At 39.6% G+C, this 19,912-nt stretch overlaps 1 protein-coding gene across 1 annotated transcript in view; it reads right to left on the reverse strand.

The window, feature by feature from the left end:
• The window catches only part of sptlc2a (serine palmitoyltransferase, long chain base subunit 2a), a 31,501-nt gene extending 11,854 nt beyond the window's left edge, over positions 1-19,647 (reverse strand). The window contains exons 1-9 of the mRNA XM_058398995.1: positions 19,341-19,647; positions 15,797-15,991; positions 15,419-15,573; positions 12,377-12,525; positions 12,100-12,224; positions 9,173-9,266; positions 3,883-3,988; positions 936-1,155; positions 657-783 (exon numbers count right to left, since the gene is read on the reverse strand). Of these exons, the coding sequence (XP_058254978.1) occupies positions 657-783; positions 936-1,155; positions 3,883-3,988; positions 9,173-9,266; positions 12,100-12,224; positions 12,377-12,525; positions 15,419-15,573; positions 15,797-15,991; positions 19,341-19,481 (1,312 nt within the window). The 5' untranslated portion in view covers positions 19,482-19,647. The remainder of the gene's footprint in view (positions 1-656; positions 784-935; positions 1,156-3,882; positions 3,989-9,172; positions 9,267-12,099; positions 12,225-12,376; positions 12,526-15,418; positions 15,574-15,796; positions 15,992-19,340) is intronic.
• Positions 19,648-19,912: the final 265 nt, after the last annotated feature.

Raw genomic sequence — 19,912 nt, forward strand, 5'->3', positions numbered from 1 at the left:
TGTAAAGGAGAAAATTATCTGAAAATGTATAGCTCTCGTTCTGGAGAGTACTGGAACTTTCTAGTTAAAATGAAAAGGTTCTAAGGAGGAACTTATCCCTGAAATGTAACTTTTCAGTATAAGGTTCAGAATAATGTTCTAAGAGTACTGGGATTGCAAAGGAGGTCTAGGAACTGTGTAGTCCTCTTTCTTTCATGAACCGAAACATAAAAGGTTCTAAATGTGCTGGGATTGCAAAAGAGGAACTTGTCCAGGAACAGCGTAGTTCTCATTCTTTCGGATACTGGAACTGCATAGTTCTGATTCATAGGGTACTGGAACTCTTTAGTTCTGAATGTCTTTGGAATGTAAAGGAGGAAATTATCTGGAAATGTATAGCTCTCGTTCTGGAGAGTACTCTAACTTTGTAGTTAAATGAAAAGGTTCTAAGGAGGAACTTATCCCTGAAATGTGAAATAAAGGACGCATCCAATCATCAGTAAACAGCAACAGGTGAAGTGATGAACACAAAAAAGTCTCATTTCTCAAACGTCTTCCTGTCCTCGTTTCCTTTCCTGGCTTTGTTGTTCAGGAGAGATGAAAAACAAGGGAAGGGAAAAAAGAGGCAAGGAAAGAAAAAGATGATTTAGAAATGAGACACAGCCCATGACTCTCACCTATCGTGGTCCCGTCCTCTCCCATAATGCACTTCATAGAAGTGAAAATTTGCTCCACAATGGGAGGCGACATGGAGGTGGCGTATACAGCACTGTGGGAATGAGAGCGCAGGTAATCTATCAGCTCCTGTGAGAGAGAGAGAGAGAGAGAGAGAGAGGGAGAGAGAGAGAGAGAGAGAGAGAGAGAGAGAGAGAGAGAAATATTTAACACAACATTCCCACATTACATTCTATTTTCCACATAAGCTTTAAGCTTCTAACAAACTTCTGTTTCCACACCTTCCTCCCACCGATGTAACCCCCGGCTGCGCCGAAGCTCTTAGTGAACGTTCCCATCATGATGTCCACGTCTGTGGGGTCCAGGTTGAAGTAGTCGACCACGCCTCTACCCCGGGGTCCCAGAGCACCAATGCTGTGAGCCTCATCCAGGTACAGGTAGGCTTTATACTTCTTCTTCAAGGCGATGACTTCAGGCAGGCGCACAATGGAGCCCTCCATACTGAGGAAATGGGTGGAGTTAGCAATATTCACAGGTTTGTAGCCAAGCACTGAAGTGACCCCCACAAAAAAAAATCACTTAAATACAAAAACATTCTGGAGAGTGTTAAGTTGAGAACAGAAAAGGTTTTGGTTTGCAAATGAGGAACCTGCCAAGGAACTATGTAGTTTTCATTCCTTACCATAATGAAACTCTATAGTTCTTGTTCATTATGGTACTGCAACTCTTTAGTTCATCAAAAGGTTCAGAATGTGTTTGAATTGCAAAGGAGGAACTTGTCCAGGAACAATGTAGTTCTTATTCTTTAGGATACCAGAACTACATAGCCCTCATTCATAGAGTACTGGAACTCTTTAGTTCATCAAAAGGTTCTGAATGTGCTGGGAATGCAAAGGAGGAACCTGTCATGGAACTATGTAGTTCTCATTCTTTATGATACCGGGACTGCATAATTGTTTATCATGGTATCGGAACTCATCAAAAGGTTCAGAACGCAAATGTGTAGCTCTCATCCTGGAGAGTATTAAAACTTTTTGGCTCATCATAAAGTTGTAAATGTACTGGGATTACGGGGTTACAAAAGAGGAACTTATCGAGGAACTGTAAAGTTCTCCTTTTTTAGAAGGCTCAAAATCTTTAAATTTAGAACACTAAAGGTACTGAATGGGTTTCGAATGCACAGGAGGAACCTGCCCAGGAACTATATAGTTCTCATTCTTTAGGTTACTAGAACTGTATAGTTCTTGTTCATTATACAACCCCTGGCAAAAAGTATGGAATCACCACTCTTGGAAGATGTTCATTCAAATGTTTAATTGTGTAGAAAAAAAAGCAATCACAGACATGCCATAAAACTATTTTCATTTAACATTCCAACCTTCTGGCTTTATGAAATACTTACAAAAAGAAAAAAGAAAGAAAATTGTAGTCAATTGCAACTCTTTTTACAGATCAAACTGAGGAAAAAAAATATGGAATCACTCAATTCTGAGGAAAATATTATGGACAAAAACCCCACTAGTACTTTGCAGTTCTAAAACAAACACCTGTATCCGATTACATCTGCTAATTAGTCTGCAGTTAAAAAAGAGTGCTTGCACACCTTAGTGAGCTGTTGAACCAAGCTGATTGACATAAATCATGGCTCCAACACGAGAGATGTCAGCTGAAACAAAGGAGAGGATTATAAAACTTCTTGAAGAAGGTAAATCTTCATGGAATGTTGCAAAAGATGTTGGTTGTTCCCAGTCAGCTGTGTCTAAAATCTGGACCAAGTACAAATCAAATGGGAAGGTTGTAAAAGGGAAGCATACCGGTAGACCAAGGAAGACATCAAAGTGTCAAGATAGAAAACTTAAAGCAATATGCCTTGAAAACAGAAAATGCCCAACAAAACAAATGAGGAACAAGTGGGCAGAAAGTGGAATCAATGTCTGTGACCGAACTGTAAGAAATCGCCTAAAATAAATGGGATTTACATCCAGAAAAGCCAAACAAAAACCATCATTAACATCTAAACAGAAAAAAAACAAGGTTTCAGTGGGCTAAAGAAAAGCAATCATGGACTGTGGATGACCGGATGAGAGTGATATTCAGTGATGAATCACCAATCTGCACTGGGCAGGGTGATGATGCTGGAACTTTTGTTTGGTGCCGTTCCAATGAAATTTATAAAGACAACTGCCTGAAGAAAACATGCAAATTTCCACAATCATTAATGATATGGGGTTGTATGTCAGGTAAAGGTATGGGAGAGATGACAGTCATTACATCCTCAATAAATGCACAAGTTTATATTGAGATTTTGGACACTTTTCTTATTCCATCAATTGAAAGGATGTTTGGTGATGATGACATCATTTTTCAGGATGATAATGCATCGTGCCATAGGGCAAAAGCTGTGAAAACTTTCCTTCAAGAAAGACATATAATGTCAATGGCATGGCCTGCAAATTGTCCGGACCTCAATCCAATTGAAAATCTATGGTGGAAATTAAAGAAAATGGTCCAGGACAAGGCTCCAACCTGCAAAGCTGATCTGGCAACTGCAATAAGAGAAAGTTGGAGCCGGATTGATGAAGAATACTGTTTGTCGATAATTAAATCCATGCCTCAGAGAATTCAAGCTGTTATAAAAGCCAGAGGTGGTGCAACAAAGTACTAGTGGTGTTTTTGTTTGGTGATTCCATAATATTTTCCTCAGAATTGAGTGATTCCATATTTTTTTCCTCGGTTTGATCTGTAAAAACAGTTGGAATTGACTACAATTTTCTTTCTTTCTTTTTTTTTATTTTTGTAAGTGTTTCATAAAGCCAGAAGGTTGGAATGTTAAATGAAAATAGTTTTGTGGCATGTCTGTGATTGTTTTTTTCTACACAGTTAAACAATTGAATCTTCCAAGAGTGGTGATTCCATACTTTTTGGCAGGGGTTGTAGTACTGGAACTGTTTAGTTCATCAAAAGGTTCAGAACGCAAAGAAGAATCTTTTGGAAATGTGTAGCTCTCATCCTGGAGAGTATTAAAAACATCTTTATCTTATCATAAGGTTGTAAAAGTACTGGGATTACAAAGAAGGAACTAATCGAGGAACTGTATAGTTCTCCTTTTTTTTAGGACACTGGAAGTCTTTAGGTAAGAGCATAAAAGGTTCTGAATGGGTTTGGAATGTGCAGGAGGAACATGCCACATGTGTTTTTTTGAACATAGTTCAAAAAAAGCTCATATACCTATAGATCCCCTCCACCAGTATGAGGATCTTCTTCCAGGGCCGGTGGGTTCTGGGCTGGCCGTGCACTATAGCATCTCTGAGCAGCTTCTCCAAGCTTTGCATGTCTGTGGTGAGAAAAACAAAATCAACACAGCTTTAAAAAAACAGGCAATTATTGAGAAATTCATTAAACAGTAACGTGGCCTAATCATATTCAGCAAGATCATGGTCGATACGGTGACCTGAAACAACCTTGAGCATGGGAGCGGAAACCTTCGGCGATTACAGACTACGCCGGGGTTGGAAATGATACTTTTAAAATAAATTACAACGCACAATAACCTAGAGATCTATACACTGTGCGACAGATGTGGACCAGATGTGTGCCATATCTTTAAGGCCCATTTTTGGTTACCGCAAAATACCAACGTGTGTTTGTTGTCCCACTCACACATGCTAAAGATATATTAGAAATATCCTGAAGGCTTGTATCGAGATAATTAACAGACATTTCATTCACTTCCTCTTTACCGTGCTTGATTTCTTTATTTCTGGAAGTTCTATAAAAGTATTTCAAATACAGTCCCCCATGTTTTCATTACAAATGTGAGTCACATTTAACGTTCTTGTTTTACTAGATGAACAAATAATAAACATGTTATTAAAATCTTTAGCTATCTTTAACTCTATAATCTTCAATGTTACCCTAAAGGGATTCCTCAAGGCTCAGTTCCAGGGCCACTTCTTTTGTTTTTAAATAATTTGTTTTTATTTCTTTCTCTGTTTACATCTTGTGTCATTTCGATCATAAATCGTTAACAGTGTTGCAAACTTTTTATTAACACCTTTAGCAACACCTCTAAAATCTTCACCGTTACATGAGGGATTCCTCAAGGCTCAGTTCTAGGGCCACTTCTTTTTTTAAAAAAAAAAAAATTGTATTTATTTCTTTCTTTGTTTATATCTTGTGTTGTTTTAATCTTAAATGATTAACAGTGTTGAGTACAAATGCTAAACGTTTTATTAATCCCTTCACTGTTACATAAGGGATTCCTCAAGGCTCAATCCTTGGGCCACTTCTGTTTAATTTCTCTGTTTATATCTCTCTTATATATCTTTCAGTCTTAAGTCATTAACAGTGTTGAGATTAAGAGAAATTAAAACCTGGATGTTGTCGTCCTTGAGATCGACAGTGACAAACAGATCTGTGTTAAAAAATGAAATCTTACACTCTATACCCCGATACCCCTTCTTTGTATATATAACTCTTTTTACCTAAGCCGTAGCACAAACTATGCAGGATTTGTTTGTGTGATTCGTCTGCTGAATCTCTCCTTTATTTCGAGCGACTGGAACGTCCGTCATTCCCTTCTGCCTGACCAGCTCCAGAGAGGTCACGATTCAGCTGTTTTGCTCTCTTTCTCTCTCTCTCGCTTCTCAACACTGACTCAAACATGACTTCCCATAAAACAATGTGTACACTTTAAAAACTCTTCCTCTCACTTACAGGGCGCTTGCTTCTTCCTGCTTCTGATCTGTTTTTTCCTCACCAGTCCACCCTTTTCCTCAATATTCCTCAGCTTACACTCTTTTCAGGAAAACTACTTTTTGGATCACAGATCCAAGAGTCAAACATATTTAGATGTATCAGATTCATTTTCTACAATATAAAAGCGAGACAAGTCACAGGGATGTAGTGACATGCTAGTTTGAATACGTTATTGTCTCCTGACACACGTCAAAACAGTCAAAAAATCAGACGGATAGACTATACTGTAACTATAAAAGATATAAAACATCTAATGTGTCCCTTGTAAATAAAGACAACAAGCTTTTTATAGTTTTTTAAGATTGTTGTTTCCTAAGTAATTTACTCCTTCCACCCTGCCTGAGGTCACCTGTATGACCAAAGCTGCACCCTTTTCCTAGAGAGGAAACTTTAACAGCTATTAAAGATTAATAAAGGACTTTTATTGTGTCCTCGTGGCAGCCGGTGTGGTGATGAGGTGACTGTACAGTCGTGTTTAGTACAGAAGAGCTCCTGTTGGGTCGTTAAAGATCTATCCAGCTTCAGATACAAGCTGCTGACCTTCACAAGAAATAAACACAGCAGTGACGTGAATCATTATCATCATTATCATCATCATCATTACATCATTAACAGCTTTAGGGCCAATAAACCAACTTGTTCCAAGGAGACAGCAGGGAACAGAAGCATTGTCGTTATGCACACGGCGTATACCACGTCACTCTCGGGCTTTTCATTCATTTAGAACCCGTTTACGATTCAGTAGGGCTGTTGCGCAAATTGACACTTTCATTAAGAGTAATGCGGCTAACCAATAATCACGACAGGGGTGACTTTTCAAGCGACGAAACTCCCTGTGAACGCTTCTGCAAAGACAGAGGTCGCTCCAAAGAGACTCTACTTTACCTAGAATTACATCGAGGCTGAAATAATAAACAGGGCTGAAGCACAGCGCTGTGCGTTTCAGGCGTCTGTAAAATCGGGTGGATGTCCTTTTGTGTACTTTGGAGCTCGTCCAAGGAAACTATCCGTAGGCTGCTGTGTCAACACGCGAGAGGTGTGAGTAAGAGGGGTGTGTGTGTGTGTGATATAATGCACTGCAGAAGTAAATGGTAAACTAGAACTCGCAGGCACATGTTAAAAAGTCGATGGAGGAAATTATTTTTTATTCCGACCTTCAGCATGTGACAATAATGTCCTCTTCTTTGCTCAAATAGGAAGCATAAGAACTTTATTTTACTAAATTGAGAATCTGTAACGGAGAAATTTTTTTTTTTTTTAAAAATGAATAAATAAATACATAAACAAACAAACTACTGGTGAAAGGGTTCATAAATGAAGAATGTTTATATTTTTATGTTTATAAATAAATAAACAAACAAATAAATAAATATATTATATTTATAAGATACAAACCACAATATTTATTTATTTATTTTTATTTTATTTTTGGGTACGGATACAGCATCTTAAATTTAACCTCCATACCAGGTCAGAAAATGAAAGTGCTTCTGTTCATTTAGCTTCTTTTATTTTTTTATTTAATTAATTTTTTTTTTGCTAGGGTAGCTGTATAATATTTTTACTAGTGGACCAGTCACCGTTTCCATAATTAAAGCAATTCACTGTTTTTGAGGCAATTTTTATTAAAAGCAGTTAAAGGCTAATAAAATAGAAAAAAAAACACAGCAAACACCACGTTAAACTTCATTTCACTTAACAACCGAACACGAGCTATAAACTACATTTCAATGCTTTCTGAAAAGAAATAAATCAGCATAAATGTGCAAAATAAAAATAAAAAGTAAATACACTAGTGTTAATGAGCTGGCAGCTGAAATCGTTCATGTGCACGAGCAGCAGGGAAGCTCATGAGCTTGAGGATGCGGTGTTCAGCTTCTGTCTGAAGTTATGACGGAATGCACTACACCACTTTGATTTTATTTCTATTTTATTTATCTTTAAGGGACAGCAGAAACAACCGTTCAAGCAAATGGGAGTACGATCAAAAAAATAAATAAAATAAAATGAAATAAATCCCTATGCAGACTTCTAGGTCTCGTAATGAGCAATATCACTGTGAGAAAATTTCATAAAGCAAATAAATAAATTTAAATAAGAAATACATTTAAAACAAATAAATAAATTTTTTTTTACATAATTGTAATAAAAATTAAATAATTTAACTATATTTTTTCGAGCATAGTCCCAAACAATGTTTATGAAATTTTCTTACAGTGATATAGCTTTATTTGTTTATTTTTTTTATAAAGTTTCATGAAAGCAAATAAATAAATGAATAAATAAATAAATAAATAATTAAAAAAAAATAAAGCAGACAGGACTAAAATAAAAAATAAAATTAAAAAAATCCCTATGCAGACTTATATTTTTTGAGCATAGTCCCACACAATGTTGTGTAACTTTATTTGATTATTTTTCAGTTTTATATTTTTTAATTTTATTGATTGCTTCATTTATTTTATTTATTTTATTTTTTAAGGGACAGCAGAAACAACCGTTTAAGCAGACGAAAGTAAGATTAAATAATAATAATAATAATAATAATAATAATAATAATAATAAATCCCTATGCAGAATTATAATAAGCAATATAACTGTGATTAAGTTATATAAATAAATAAATTTAAATAAGAAATACATTTAAAACAAATAAAAAAATAATAAATAATTATAAAAAATAAAAATAATAATAAAAATTTTTATAAAAAATAAAATAAATAAAATAGACATTTGTAAGCATAGTCCCACATAATGTTGTGTAACTTTATTTGTTTATTATTTTAATTTTATTTATTTTTAAATTTATTTAATTTATCTTTAAGGGACAACAGAAACATCTGTTTGAACAGACGGGAGTAAGTTTAATAAAAAAAAAAAATCCCCATGCTAACTTCTAATGTCTCGTAATGAGCAATATTACTGTGAAGTTTCATAAAAGCAAATAAATAAATTTAAATGAGGAATAAATTTAAAACAAATAAATAAAAAATTAACATAACTGTAACAAAAATTAAATAATTAAAACAGATTTTTTCGACCATAGTCCCACACAATGTTGTGTAACTTTATTTGCTTATTTTTTCAGTTTTATTTTATTTATTTTTTATTGATTGCTTTATATATTTTATTTATTTTAAGGTTTGAGCAGACGGGAGTAAGAATAAAAATAAATAAATAAATAAATTATATATAAAAAAAACTAGATTTTTTTGAGCATAGTCCCGCACAATGTTGTGTAACTTTGTTTATTTTTCTTTAATTTTTTTGTTAGACAAGCAGAGCTGCAAGCCCCACCCACCCCATAAGAAACATTCGATCCTATAGGTATCAAGTTTCCTATCGATCCTATAGGTATCAAGGTACGAAACAAAAAGAAATCCGTAATTTTGCAATATTTACGAGGTTGTGCCTGAATTGCGAGACTGTGTAACAATTATGGGGTTGTGCAACAACTGTGGGGTTGTGTAACAATAACGGAGAGGTGTAATTACTGCAGGGTGAAGAAACAGGCTGGTGCTCTGAACCCTCGATGCTGACATTAGCGTGTATATGTGTGTGTGTGTGTGTAAGATTTGTGTATGCGAATGTGTGTTTGAACCTCCTGTGTGTACAGTGTGTCATCTCAGAGGACAATAAAGTATCTTGTATCTAAAAGCACTGAAAATCTAGAACAGCACGGGCAGTTTGTACTTCTCGTTTCCGGTCCTTTGTTGTGGTTGTGTCTGGAAAAAGAAAGAAAAGCTTTGTGGGTACTCACTGTTGTGCTTGAAAACCCGGATGGTGGAGCCAGATAAGCGCGCTCCCAAGACTAGAGAGGCGTGGTTCAGTTCGTCACTCAGAATCAAACACCCCTATGCACAAAACACACACACACACACACCACAACATCAGAGGGGAGGGTCTGTGTGAGCGGCTCAGGTGACGCAGCAGATTCAGGTTCAAATCCTCATACCTGCGCAACAAGCATCATTACAAGGCATGTGCTGTAGTGGAGTGTGTAAGAGAGAAACAAATAAACGGGAAATTTCGGAAAGAATTCAGAGAATCCGCGATTCCAAGAAGCGTACTTTTCAAGTCATGTTTTCCGTACTGCCGTTAGGTATTTTTTGTCCAGTTACTGAATTTTTCCTTGGGGAAAAAAGCCGGTTTATTAAAATTGTCTGTAAATGAAATCCTGTTGATTAATGAGCATGAATATTCATGAGCAAACTGCTAGTGCTTATAAATATTCATTAGCTGCCATACAAAGACACGAATATAAAGATATTACGATTAAAAAAAAGGTCGTTTAACATTTTACAGAAAGTTTCATGAAGCCTGTCGGGGTTTGAGAGTCAATAAGAGACGTTTTATTTGGAATGGGTGTTTTGCAGCCTGCTGCTGGTCCACATCTGGCTCAAGAATATGCAAATGACTTAGTCGGAAAAGAAAAATGGTTTCCTTTTGCGTCTGTGTAGCGCTCAGGTGCTAATAGTAATTTGGGAAAAAGGTTGAATACATAGATATTCATGCAGAAAAAAAAACTTGCTTGTGCTACAAACTTGTAGTTTTCTGTTAAATTTACAGTCCAACAACGTGGTCATGTCGCTGTACAGGGAAAAGCAGCCATGAGAAAATTCCTGATTCAGGAGTTTGGATCAGATTAAAAATCACGGATCTCGTCCGTGAAAAAACAAAACAAAACAGGAAATACAGGCTCGGATACGGATAAATGACTTCAATTACGACACCACGGTTCATCTTCTCGTCCCTGTGAAACCACGTCTGGTTTTATTATGTCAGGTTATTTTAGAGCATGTGCTGGCAGGTGAGAGAGAGACACTCCCAAGTGAACGCTCGTCAGGTCGACGATCTGAGCTGAAGACCAGGAGCGAGAGATGTTCAGGGATAGAACTTTATTAATCCTGAAGGAAATTCTCTGCTTCCGATTTGCAAGAGAAATAAATATATATACTGATCAGGCATAACATTATGACCACCTGCGTAATATTGTATTGGTGCTAAAACGGCCCCGACCCGTCGAGGCATGGACTCCACTAGATCCCTGAAGGTGTGCTGTGGGATCTGGTACCAAGATGTTAGCAGCAAATCCTTTAAGTCCTGTAAGTTGTGAGGTGAGGCCGCCATGGATCGGACTTGTTTGTCCAGCACATCCCACAGACGCTGGATTGGATTGAGATCTGGGGAATTTTGAGAAACTGGTTGCTGTGGTCATCAAACCATTCCTGAACCATTTCTGCTTTGTGTCACGGTGCATTGTCCTGCTGAAAGAGGCCACAGCCATCAGGGAATACCGTTTCCATGAAAGGTTGTAGGTGGTCTGCAACAATGCTTAGGTAGGTGGTACGTGTCAAAGTAACAGCCACATGGATGGCAGGACCCAAGGTTTCCCAGCAGAACATTGCCCAAAGCATGACACTGCCTCCACCAACACTGCCTCTGCCTTCTTCCCATAGTGCATCCTGGTACCATGTGTTCCCCAGGTAAGAGACGCACACGCACCCGGTCATCCACGTGATGTAAAAGAAAACGTGATTCATCAGACCAGGCCACCTTCTTCCATTGCTTCATGGTCCAGTTCTGATGCTCATGTGTCCATTGTTAATGCTTTCGATGGCGTACTAGGGTCAGCATGGGCACCCTGACCGGTCTGCAGCCCCATACGCAGCAAACTGTGATGCACTGTGTATTCTGCCCCCTTTCTATCAGAACCAGCATTAACTTCTTCAGCAATTTGAGCAACAGTAGCTTGTCTGTTGGATCGGATCACACGGTCCAGCCTTCTCTCCCCACGTCCATCAAGGAGCCTCGACCGCCCATGACCCTGTCACCGGTTCACCACTGTTCCTTCCTTGGACCACTTTTGATAGATACTGACCACTGCAGACCGGGAACACCCCACAAGAGCTACAGTTTTGGAGATGCTCTGATCCAGTGGTCTAGCCATCACAATTTGGCCCTTCGTCAAACTCAAATCCTTACACTTGTCCATTTTTCCTGCTTCTAACATCAACTTTGAGGACAAAATGTTCACTTGTTGCCTAATATATCCCACCCACTAACAGGTGCCATGATGAGGAGATACTCAGTCTCATTCACTTGTGGTCATTATGTTACACCTGATCGGTGTATATAAAATATAAATGAAATAATGTGTCTATACAAAATGTATTCAAAAGAACAAAGTATTGTTGTACTTCTCTATAAGGATCACTCTTTGGTACTTCTAGCTCAACATGAATTAGCTAGCTAACACTATCCTCAGTTTAATTATCCCTTAGGAACAGCAGGAAAAAAAGAAGAAAAAAAACACTCTGGTCACTGGACGAAAGTTTTTTTTTTCAGATGCAAATTTTTAAGCACAAGTGTCAACTTTAGCAAATCAGAGCTTGAGGAAGTGGAATGTCAAGAATTTGTTGTTCAATATCTTACGACTTCTCTTCACCTAGCTAAATATGTCTATTTAATTTGTAATAAATATATTTAAAAATATTTATAAAAGTTTTCTCCTGTAAACTGCGGCGTGAACAAATACGATTCAACAAAATTCTAATTTTAGAAATAAAATTTAAATGGAACAAAAATAATGATGGCATTAAAAACTGATAGAATCACCAGATTAAGATTGAGCAGAAACTTGAGATTATTTCTCACTGTGTGATGTTGGACAGATAAACTCGGTACCTTGCCAGCCAGCGCTGGAATGTTCATGGAGTTGGTTGCGAAGCCCATCCCGAACGCCATGGCCGCCTCCACGCCCAGGAACCTCGCTATCAGCTTCTCCAGCTCCTCGTGTCTGTCCAGGTTACCTAAACAAACAGCAAGGTGCAGTCAGCAAGGCAAACCACAAGACCACTTCCTGCAGAGTAAGCATACACTACAGGGTGTGTGTGTGTGTGTGTTTCTGAGATCTAGTAGAACTTTAAACAGTGTAGTGTGATGGTGTAAGATAAACACACACCCATCTCCTGCCTGGTGCTGCTCACACCGACGCCGTGTTTCAGAGTGACTTCGGCAGCAGCGTCGGCACAACAGCCGCTTTTCTCGGCGAATCCCAGGTAATTATACGAGCCCATGTTTATCACGTCCTTCACCACGCGGCCCGTGTAACTGCCAGAGACAACAATTACCTGAATTAGGAAAGTTTAAATCTCAATACACACACACACTCGCGCACACACTCACTCACTCAAACACTCTCTCACACACACACACTCACTCTTGCGCACACACACACTCTCACATTCTCATACACACTCAGACACACACTCACTCATGCACTCACAAACATGCACTCTCTCTCACCCGCGCACACTCTCTCTCTCTCACCCGCGCACGCACACACACTCTCTCTCTCTCTCTCTCACTCACCCGCGCACACACTCTCTCTCTCTCTCACCCGCGCACACACTCTCTCTCTCTCACCCGCGCACACACTCTCTCTCTCTCACCCGCGCGCGCTCACACTCTCTCTCTCTCTCTCTCTCTCACCCGCGCACACACTCTCTCTCTCTCACCCGCGCACACACTCTCTCTCTCTCACCCGCGCACACACACTCTCTCTCTCTCTCACCCGCGCACGCGCACACTCTCTCTCACCCGCGCACGCGCACACACTCTCTCTCTCTCTCTCTCACCCGCGCACGCGCACACACTCTCTCTCTCTCTCTCTCTCACCCGCGCACACACTCTCTCTCTCACCCGCGCACACTCTCTCTCTCTCTCACCCGCGCACACACTCTCTCTCTCTCACCCGCGCACACTCTCTCTCTCTCTCACCCGCGCACACACTCTCTCTCTCTCACCCGCGCACACACTCTCTCTCTCTCACCCGCGCACACACTCTCTCTCTCTCACCCGCGCACACACTCTCTCTCTCTCACCCGCGCACACACTCTCTCTCTCTCACCCGCGCACACACACTCTCTCGCTCTCACCCGCGCCCGCACTCTCTCTCACTCACCGGCGCACACACTCACTCTCTCTCACGCGCGCACACTCTCTCTCTCTCTCACCCGCGCTCACACTCTCTCTCTCTCACCCGCGCACACACTCTCTCTCTCTCACCCCGCGCACACACTCTCTCTCTCTCACCCGCGCACACACTCTCTCTCTCTCACCCGCGCACACACTCTCTCTCTCTCACCCGCGCACACACTCTCTCTCTCTCACCCGCGCACACACTCTCTCTCTCTCACCCGCGCACACACTCTCTCTCTCTCACCCGGCCACCACACTCTCTCTCTCTCTCACCCGCGCACACACTCTCTCTCTCTCACCCGCGCACACACTCTCTCTCTCTCACCCGCGCACACACACTCTCTCTCTCTCTCTCTCTCACCCGCGCACACTCTCTCTCACCCGCGCACGCGCACACACTCTCTCTCTCTCTCTCTCTCTCACCCGCGCACACACTCTCTCTCTCTCACCCGCGCACACACTCTCTCTCTCTCACCCGCGCACACACTCTCTCTCTCTCACCCGCGCACACACTCTCTCTCTCTCACCCGCGCACACACTCTCTCTCTCTCACCCGCGCACACACTCTCTCTCTCTCACCCGCGCACACACTCTCTCTCTCTCACCCGCGCACACCACTCTCTCTCTCTCACCCGCGCACACACTCTCTCTCTCTCACCCGCGCACACACTCTCTCTCTCTCACCCGCGCACACACTCTCTCTCTCTCACCCGCGCACACACTCTCTCTCTCTCACCCGCGCACACACTCTCTCTCTCTCACCCGCGCACACACTCTCTCTCTCTCTCACCCGCGCACACACTCTCTCTCTCTCTCACCCGCGCACACACTCTCTCTCTCTCTCACCCGCGCACACACTCTCTCTCTCTCTCACCCGCGCACACACTCTCTCTCTCTCTCACCCGCGCACACACTCTCTCTCTCTCACCCGCGCACACACTCTCTCTCTCTCACCCGCGCACACACTCTCTCTCTCTCACCCGCGCACACACTCTCTCTCATCTACATTCACAGACACACACTCATGTACACGCACTCGCAAACATGCACGCTCATTCACACACACACACACACACACACACACACACACCCTGATTGGAAAGTGACCTTGAGCTTGCTGTGTATTTGCTCTATGATTTCTGGCTCTCCTCTTATCAGAAAAAGCCTCAGAGACGCTAACACACTGCTCCTTCGAATCTTACTAGGCTTAAAGGTGCGGTAAGTAAAATTAAACCTCACACCTATTGAACTGACCGTTAAGAGAAAACAATTTTTTATGGTAAAAAAAATAAAAAAATAAAAAAATAAAAAATGCTTCCTATCAGAGTGAACAGAAGTAGTAAAAGAAAAGTGCAAAAGATTTAACATTTTTACAAAATGATGTCACAATATCCTCAAATAGGTCAACGAAATTCTTTTAAATAATTCTGGATAATTATTTTTTTCTGTATAATTAATTTTTCAATTACTTTTATCAACCAATCCACTGCTTCCCATCAGAATTTCTAGCAGTAGTTGAAAGAAAAAAAAATTATATATATTTTTTTACAAAATGATGTCACGATATCTACAAAATTACCATATCCATTTAAATTATTTAAAAATAAATAAATAGATTTCAGATTTTTAAAAACTCAGCGTAAAAAACTCTTTGAATCACAGTCTGTGTGTCTGATGTAATTAAAAAAAATAAAATAAAAAGGGTTAAAAAAAGATTTCACTTTAAACATAATAACAATAACAATAATAATAATAATAATAATAATAATAATAGCAATAATAACAAACACTATCAGTATTTTCTCAATATATCCCTAGCCGTATTCTAGACCCTTGACCTCTAACTATTACATCATCACCACAATTCACAAGCCTCATGCCTGAACTAGTTTCTTCCTGTTTATTTCTGGCCCAGAAATTAGCCCCGCCCCCTTGGGTGAACCTGAATCTGCCCTGATTCAAAATAAGAATCGAGGCTGGCTCATTAAAAAAAATAATAAAAGGACTGTTGTTGGTTTCTCACCTGAAGGTCCAGTTGTAGTCGTGGGACACTCGCTCCACTAGGTCCATCTTGTCCCCTGGCACGCTGCATATGGGTCGGTTCCAGCTGTCCCGGATCCTCATGTATAAATTTCGGGTGTAGAAATTCTCAAAGTCTTGATAAAGTGGGACAAAATCCTTGAAATCAGAGAGAAAATATTGTGTTTCAGTATTTGAGGGCCTCCTCAGGAGGAGGGAAGTGGGCGTGGCCAACCAGGGGGACCGCAGTCCAGATACAGACCAAGAAAGGATTTTACAACAGAACCGATCCCTTTCATACATTTTAAAATATAAATTTAAACCACAGATCAGCGTAACGATTGTTTACTGTAAATAGATGGATTTATGGATAGATGTTTACCTTTTGCTCCTCCCTTTCTCGAGCGATGTGGCATTTCTCGATCTTCCATTGGCGGAGGAAGTCTCTCAGGTAGCCGAAGATGGTGAGGATGCCGTAGCCCATGTAGGTGAGCACCGCCACCAGCATGGGAGTCTCTTCAAACGACTCGATGAAGGGCTTGCTGTATAAACCTCCATTACACTCGCTCTGGTGAAACTGTGGGTCAGAAATCAAAAAGATTCACTTAGCAAAAAACATACACTTGGCAAACAGATTGAGATTCATTTAGTAAAAAAAAGATTCATTTAGTAAAAAAAGATTCATTTAGTAAAAACAATTCACCTTAAAAAAAGATTCATTTAGTAAAATATATTTAGGTAGCTTAAAATGATTTGTTTCAAGGTCAAGAATAGATTCACTTAGTAAAAAGGACTCACTTGGTAAAAAAAAAGATTCATTTAGTAAAAAGATTCACTTGACTAAACGAGTCAATTGGCAAAAAGATTTGCTAAGCGAAAAGAATCACATCCGAAAATCACACACAAAAAAAAGATTTCTTTAGTAAAAAGTTTCAATAAGCAAAAATAATCATTCACCAAAGTTTCAAACAGCACAAAGATTCACCTTGAAAATGCGATTCATAAGCTTAGCAACAACATCTGAATACATCACTGAAAAAAAAAAACTCCTGCCCATAAAATCATTTTAAAATGATGATGCAAAAGGTAAGACACGTGTCAGGGGCGTGTGTCAGTCAGGGGGCACATGCCAGTCAGGGGGCACATGCCAGTCATGGGGCGCGTGTGATTTTTCACTAACTGAACCCAGGACCTTTAGCATTATTGTGAAAGTGTGAAACTTTAGTACAGGGGAAAAAAGTTTCTCTAAATCCAATGTATTTTTAGATGAGAAGAGGAAACAGCTGAAATCTTTCATCTTAAATCCAATATTTTAGTCTTTAAATGTAAAATTTTGACACAGACAGTATTTTCCATGCTAGCTGACTAGTGATTAGTAGAAAGGACAAAATTGTTGATTATGGTGAAATCCAACACTTTTGATAAATTTTTGAACTTCTCTGCTCTCGTGTTAATGTTTATTTCTTTCTTAAGTCTCCGTTACCAAGTTGACATCATTAGCATTTAACGCCAATGCGAACGTCCGACGCAACCAGCCGTACGCTAATCTTTTGAACTTTTTTAAAACACACCAGTGTGAAATTGGACTTCAGTCATAACCCCATAACAATGGCATGTTTTTTTCTGCACCCACATTAAAGCCAGTAATTTAAAACCCCGTGTCTCACAGGAACACAAAAATGCGTCTAGTCACGTCGCTAACAAATATTACCAAGGCGACATGGAAAAACCGCTCGCGCAGATTAGCTGCACTCGGATCCTGACCCGAGGGACTCGAGGACGTCGCGTGCACACGAACACGCAAAAACAAGCAGGAAAAAAAAGACTATTTTTAGAAATTATTAGAGTTAAAATTTCACATTTCTTTATTTAGTATTTTAGATCAATGCACCTGAAAATAAAAATAAATAATAAAAAAAAATTACAAATTTAAGAAAATAATAATAATAAAAAATAAAAAAATAAAAAAATTTTAAATACCAAATAAAAATCTGAATCAGGACTGGGTGATATTAAATATATCTGATTACAAGCAGATGATTTGCTGTTAATTTTTTTTTTCATTTTGTTATTTTAATATAACTTTTTTTATTTGAAATTTAAATTTTGTAATTGTGCAATTTTAATGTCTTTTTTAAAAAATAATTTTTAAAATAAATATCTTTTTTTAAAACTCATTTTCAATGTTCATTTTTTATTTAGGAAAAAAATTATTGCTTTTTTTTCTTTTATAGAAAATAAAAATCATGCATAGACATTAAAATAATGAATAATTTACATTTTTAATAAATTAAAAAAGTTTACATTTTAATTAAATTTGAAATATTATTTACATTTTTTAAAAATTAAAAATATTTTTTTTTATTTTTAATAAAATCTATATATCGCGACAGTCTGTTTTGCTGAAATGTCACTAAAACTTCAAAACAACTCTGATCTGAAACAGAAGGCGATAAAATTTTTGTGATAATTCATCTCATTTGTTTACTTTTAATATTAGCTTTTAAAGTGAAATCGAACCAGCGTTCAGTCTTGGATTCTGGAAACTCCTTTGTTGTGTGTTTTAGATTTAATCTAATCTGAGTCACATCAGTCAAAGCAACACACTCACCAGTGAACGATATTCATAGTGTGTGTGTGTGTGTGTGTGTGTGTGTGAGATGTGATACACTCAGATTTCTCAGCATATGTGACTTAAAAACTTCACAGATGATACGCTTCGTTCCTCTGGATCTGGTCAGTGCGAGTGTCCTGTCCTGTATGTTTACAGTACTGAGTATTTATTAACTTGTGTATTTACCGTCCAGACTATTTGTTGTCCTGCTTATGCATCGTCTTTTTGTGTATTTACCGTCCGGATTTAGACTGATCACCTGCTTAGAATCCAAAAGTATTTATTCTCTAAATATTTATCATCCAGAGTATTTACCTAGTGATCTCTTTACCGTCTAGAGTATTTAATATCCCGGGATTTACTTTCATTACATTTACTTTCACGTGATTTTTTTTTATTTATTACGTTTGCATAAAATTCCTTTTATTTCCCACATTCATTTTTATTTCATCACATTACTCACATCTTTACTAGAGTAAATCTCTGGATACAATTTGATCACACGGACTTTGGTATATTACTGCCATAAACACGTGAGGTGCATGTGTCTTCACAATGCAAACATGTTCTAAGGAGGATTAACGAGAATCTGATTCGATCAAGGGGCAACACGGTGGCTTAGTGGTCAGCGCTGTTGCCTCACAGCAGGGGTTCGAATCCCAGGTTCGAACTGGCAGGGGCCTTTCTGTGTGGAGTTTGCATGTTCTCCCTGTGCCTGTGTGGGTTTACTCCAGTTTCCTCCCACAGTCCAAAAAACATGTACAATAGGTTAATTGGTAATTCTAAATTGTCCACAGGAGTGAGTGTGAATGGTTGTCTGTCTATATGTGTGGCCCTGTGATGGACCGGTGACCTGGGTGACCAGGGTGTACCAATGTGTGCTGAGATAGGCTCCAGCAGATCCCCGTGACCCTAATTGGGAATAAAGTGGGTATAGAAAATGGATGAATGGATGATAGAAACAAATCGAGGTATCGCAATATCCGATTTGGCGATACTCAGTACCGGATCGGGACACCGCTGAAACAGGTCCAATTTCTGAATGTTGTGGGTAAAAATCACTATCTATTTATCTATCCGTTAAAAGCATGTGTTAAGTGCTAGCTGGTCAAGCTTGACAAACACGTTTAAGATGGTGTGATAATAAGAAAAGGGAAAAGGTAAATAAACCCGCTCCAGGGCTGGGCTTTGAGTTGAACTTTCGGATCTGAGCTCGGATCTCAGGCCGAGGTGAGGAGTGAAGTTTTCCAGGTGGACTTTGTAAGGTGTGGAGAGTTTCTAAAGGGTTATGTAAAGGTTATAAGCCGCTCACCTTCTCGTCGTGTTTGTAGACAAACCTCTGGTGACACTGCTGCTCCTTCAGTGCGCTACTTCTTCCCGGTTTCACTCCGTTCACCGCCCGGTGCTGACACACATCCCCGTTCGCCTCCTTGTTCACCGCGCTCTCGGTCATACTTCCCTTACAAAGACGTGTAAGGACACATCAATAAAGGGCGACGAATTGAATATGAACCTAAACCCGCAAGGAAATAAGCACACTTTCCCTGCAAACACCCTCGGAAACCCACTAGCACCAAGGAGGAACCTGAAATTCCAGCCTCCGCATACCGGAAGTCAACGCCTAGGGTAACTACTAGTAAGAGTAGCCAATCACAGGCTCCGTTATGTCGAGGTGGGCGCGGCTAATGTGTCAAATTCCACCGGCCGCCTGAGCGAACAGGGGCGTGGCTTGAGCAGCCGCGTGATGAACGAGAGTAACCTCGAGACGAAGCGCTTCCTGAACATGACGTATTCCGTCTCGCGCTGTCCTAGCGGTTCGTGGAGGTACTGCGAGGAAGAGGTTGTCATGGAGACGCCAGTTAACAGGAAGTAGATATAATATAT

The sequence above is a fragment of the Hemibagrus wyckioides genome, linkage group LG09 (assembly GCF_019097595.1).
Source record: "Hemibagrus wyckioides isolate EC202008001 linkage group LG09, SWU_Hwy_1.0, whole genome shotgun sequence".
NCBI classification, from domain to species: domain Eukaryota; kingdom Metazoa; phylum Chordata; class Actinopteri; order Siluriformes; family Bagridae; genus Hemibagrus; species Hemibagrus wyckioides.